Below are 4,923 nucleotides of genomic sequence, written 5' to 3'. Positions count from 1 at the left end.
CTGGCCCTATGTTGTGGTTTGGATGTAATGTGTACCCCCAAAAGCTCACCTGTGAGACAATGCAAGAAGGTTTACAGGAGAAGTGAGTTATGAGTGCCTTAACCCAATTAGTGAATTAATCCCCTACCAGAGATTAACAAGTGGTAACTAAGAGCAGGTAGGGTATGGAAAGAGGAGGTTGTTATTGGGGGTGTGGTTTGGGGTATATATTTTGTATCTGGCAAGTGGAGTCTCTGTCTGCTTCCTGGCCATGTCCTGAGCCACTTTCCTCTACACTCTTCTGCCATGATGTTCTGCCTTACCCAGAGTCCCCAGGAATGAAGTTGAATGTCTATGGACTGAGATCTCTGAAACTGTGAGCCCCTCCAAAAACCAGAAATTGGTACTGAGAAGTGAGGTTGTTGCTGTGACTAACCTGGTTTACAAGCTTTTGAAGCTTTTTGGAATTTGTTGGAGGAATTTTGGAAAGTTTAAAGATGAAAGCTGGAAAAGCTTTAGATTGCTGTAAGTGGAGCTTAATAGGCGATTCTGGTCAAGAAGACCAGAATGCTGATATAACTGTAGATGGTAAAGACAGGGCTCAAGAGGTTTCAGAGAAAAAGGAGGACACTCTTGGTAATTGGCCATATGTGTTATGTTCTGGCTGAGAAGTTGTCTGTATTTTGCCTGTGCCTTGAGACTTTCTGTGAGGCTGATTTTAAAAGAGATGGACTTCTTAAAGTGGTGGAAGCATTCAGGCAGTGGCAAAAATATTGCTGGTGGCTCTTAGACAAGTTTATTGTGATATTCAGGAGCAGAAAACAGAGTGTAAAGATTTGCAAAACTTTGACTTGAAAGGTGAGAATAAAACTGGGGCTAAGGAAGTTGTAGTTGTTAAAGACATTATTGCCACTAAAGAAATGCAAAAAGACGCGCACGGCGCGCGCCGCCGTGGAGGACGCGCTTATCCGGTCGCGCGCGCGGCAACCCCGGCTCGGAGTGGAAACCGAAGGCACCCGGGGGAGAAACGTGTAGAACATGAAGAGGCAGGGGGCGTCCTCCGAGCGGAAACCAGCGTGGATAGCGTCGGGGAAGGCGGGAGCAACAAATGGATTTCTCATGGAAGTGTGTGTTGATTCAGTAGAGTCAGCTGTGAATGCAGAAAGAGGAGGTGCTGGTCGGATTGAATTATGTTCTGGTTTATTGGAGGGCGGAACCACACCCAGCATGGGTGTCCTTCAAGTAGTGAAACAGTGTCCAGATCCCAGTTTTTGTGATGATTCGGCCACGAGGAGGTGATTTTTTATATTCAGATCGTGAGATTGAGGTGATGAAGGCTGACATTCGACTTGCCAAGCTTTATGGTGCTGATGGTTTGGTATTTGGGGCATTGACTGAAGATGGACACGTTGACAAAGAGTTGTGCATGTCCCTTGTGGCTATTTGCCGTCCTCTGCCAGTTACTTTCCACCGAGCTTTTGACATGGTTCATGATCCAATGGCAGCTCTAGAGACTCTCTTATCCTTGGGATTTGAACGAGTACTGACCAGTGGATGTGACAGTTCAGCATTAGAAGGGTTACCTCTAATAAAGCGACTCATAGATCAGGCAAAAGGCAGGATTGTGGTAATGCCAGGTGGTGGAATAACAGACAGAAATCTACAAAGGATCCTTGAGGGTTCTGGTGCTACAGAATTCCACTGTTCTGCTCGGACTTCCAGAGACTCAGGAATGAGGTTTCGAAATTCCTCTGTTGCCATGGGAGCCTCACTTTCTAATTCAGAATATTCTCTAAAGGTAACAGATGTGACCAAAGTAAGGACTTTGAATGCTATTGCAAAGAATATCCTAGTTTAGCCAGACCTCTCCATGAGACATGGATATTGCAGTATGAAGAAAGAAGAATAATCTACGATTCTCTGAGACAAAGTTTTAACCTTCTTTGGCTAGGACAGTTTAGTCAAGTTTCACATGGCCATGAAGTATGTTTCCAAGAAGAAAAAGAAATTGAAACAGATACAGTCACTTCCTTTGCTTAGTCTTTCCAGCCTTTTCCATCATTATGATTAAATCTGTTCTGTACTACATTTACAGAGAGGCTTAGTCTATCCTCAATGGAACTAGTTGATGAACTGAGAAAATTCATCTGCAAGATATGAATTCAGCGTGGCTTCAGGGTTAATTCGATAGTTGTAGTATTTTGCCTTTTCACTTATAAAATTAAAAAATTTCATTCTATTATGAAAAAAAAAAGAAATGCAAAAGACTTTCCTCCAGAGATAATAAGAAAGATGACTTGATGGCATCTTGGGAATTGGCAAGACCATACCTACCTCAGGCTCAAGGGAGAAAAATAAAAATGGCTTTGAGCAGATAACTGTGGGGCACCCTGCTTGCACAGAAGGCCTGGGAAGTCATTTCACCATGCTCAGGTGCCCAGGCACTCAGAGTCTGCTACAGCTGTGGTCCCTGAAGGCAATTATATGGCTGTCTATGGACCCAGACTCTGAAGCCATGAATCCCAAATAAACTTTTCCTCCTCTAAAACTACTCTTGTCAGGTCTTTTAGTCACAGTGGTGAAAAAGCTGACTAAAACATCCTGTCACATTCACCCATCTAAAGAGTCACATACATTTTGATAGGCTATCGCAAGCACTTTCAATGATACTAATGAAAGTTTGAGAAAGTAGTTATCCAAAATTATCTTGACCCCAAATTCTATGGTGAATCCAATAATAAAGTATCCCCCCCAAAATAGAATCTCTGAAGCCATATATTGACAATTTAGTAATAGCATTTTCCCAACAGTATTGTTATTATTTTTGAGGTCCTGGGGATGGAACTCAGGACCTCGTACATGCTAGGCAAGCATTGTACCTCTGAATTACATTCCCATTCCTTTTAAAATTTTTTAGACAAGGTCTGGTGAAGTTCCTGAGGCTGGCCTTGAACTTTCAATACTCCTGCATCAGCCTCCAAAGTAGCTGTGATTACAGGAATGTGTACCATGCCTAGATCCCAATATTATTGTTCATCAAAATAAGTTGTTAATACCATGCTGGTTTTCAACATTATTTTGAATTTTTACTGGACCAAGAAATTCTGCGGAGTTTAGCGTTATATACTTACAGCTCCTCAAGCCACTCCACATTCCAATATTCCAGAAAGCTTTCAGCCTGTTTGCTAAAGCTCTGCAAACAGCAGGCAAATCTGCATTCTACACTGTCAGGAACATGATTAATTATCTGTTTAGATTAGCCAACAGAATCTATGTTCCTGTGTTTCTGTGACATGGTTACTTACATTTCTTAGCTTTAGTGGTGCTTCTGAGTTACAATGCTTTCTGAAATGTTTGTTTTTGCTTCTTTTGCAGGGGGAAAAAAAAGAAAAAAATCACATAGCCGAGCAGTCAGTGAGAAACCTTAGATTTCTTATTTCTGTATCAACATGCAGTGTCTTAGATTTTAAAGTTTCAAAGAGAAAGCTTTGTGTAAGTTCTTGTGTTTTCTGCAACCAAATAACCTTACTATGGAAATGTGCTCATGTTACACACCATAGCCTTCCACAGAAAGTTGCAGAGAATTTGAGCTTTTTAATCAGATGAACTTGCTTTCTGCTATGAAAACGAAATTCCATGGGGAACCTGCTATTCAGAGCAGGCTTTGTTCTATTATAATATACTTTTCTTTTATTTCTCTCTAACCAAGAGGACATTTTTGGAAAAATCATCTAGAGTAGGGAAGATGGTATTTCAGACGAACTGCTAGGAGATTTTTAAAAATCAAATCTATTTTGGAAACTGCTATCAGTTGCAGAGTGTAAACTGCTAAATTCCTTAAAATTAAGCCAACTATGAATATGTTTTATCAATACAATACTGTTACTAACTTCAGTAACCTAATAAGCTACCACCCATTTCATGGGCTGTGGATGATTTAAAAATAATTATCACATGACCTTATGGTTTCACTTGACCAAATTAATCTGCTTTTGTAATAGAATTGTTCAGGCTCAGTTAGGTCTATTTAGATAATGATTATCAAGAAAAATTAATTTAAATATCTTTTTTTTTGGTTCCAGGGATTGAACTCAGGGCACTCAAGTGCTAAGCCACATCCCCAGCCTTTTTTGTATTTTATTTAGAGACAGGGTCTCACTGAGTTGCTTAGGGCCTCACTGTTGCTGAGGCTGGCTTTGAATTTATGATCCTCCTGCCTCAGCCTCCTGAGCTTCTGGGATTATACGCATGCACCATCGTGCCCAGCACAATTTTAGGATTTTATAGATATGCATTTACTTGTCTCTAAGGCAGAAACCTGGACTTGCTTTAAATTCCCATATTTTATTTCTGAAGTCTCTTTCTAACTCCATTTGTGGCTCTTTATTCCATCAGCTCTCACCAGGAGGGATTTGTATCTGTTTAGGTGGGTGGGATACATGCAATGTTTGACTATGTTAAGAAAAATTACCTAATACTTGGAAACATTGCAAAAGGAAGACTGCTTATCCTTTCAAAGTTCTGAGTGATGCTATATTGAAAGGCCTTTATCTACAGGGCCCACCCAAGGATTATGCTGTTTTCTAAAGGAATGAACTGTTGCTTGCCTAAGGATCAGACATGTTTACTTAGAAGTTAGAGATGCAAATGATCTCTGCAGAAGTGATATACCCCAAGGTTATGTTTTTATTACCCTGTTTTGCCTCTAATTTATCAAACATATTTCAGCATGTCTTTTCTTTTTGAACATATAAATCTGTCTTTTGAATTCTTTGTGCCAGATTTTACCATACTGCGGTGCGGTTTCCCTCATTAATGCATAAAGCCTATGACATGTTCATTCTGTATCTTCATCTGGTCATATATATATTCTCTCTCTCTCTCTCTCTCTCTCTCTCTCTCTCTGTGTGTGTGTGTGTGTGTGTGTGTGTGTGTGTGTGTCTT

General features: G+C 40.5%; 1 protein-coding gene across 1 annotated transcript; it reads left to right on the top strand.

Annotated features, from left to right (window-relative positions):
- Window positions 1-902: 902 nt before the first annotated feature.
- On the top strand, window positions 903-2,218 carry LOC107144352 (copper homeostasis protein cutC homolog). Its single transcript, XM_015488171.2, is given in 2 exon segments — window positions 903-1,232; window positions 1,234-2,218. Coding segments are annotated over 2 exon segments (819 nt in total). The 5' UTR covers window positions 903-1,017; the 3' UTR covers window positions 1,838-2,218.
- Window positions 2,219-4,923: the final 2,705 nt, after the last annotated feature.

Source organism: Marmota marmota, unplaced genomic scaffold (genome assembly GCF_001458135.2).
Source record: "Marmota marmota marmota unplaced genomic scaffold, marMar, whole genome shotgun sequence".
NCBI classification, from domain to species: domain Eukaryota; kingdom Metazoa; phylum Chordata; class Mammalia; order Rodentia; family Sciuridae; genus Marmota; species Marmota marmota.
This window is presented reverse-complemented; position numbering and strand designations above follow the sequence as displayed.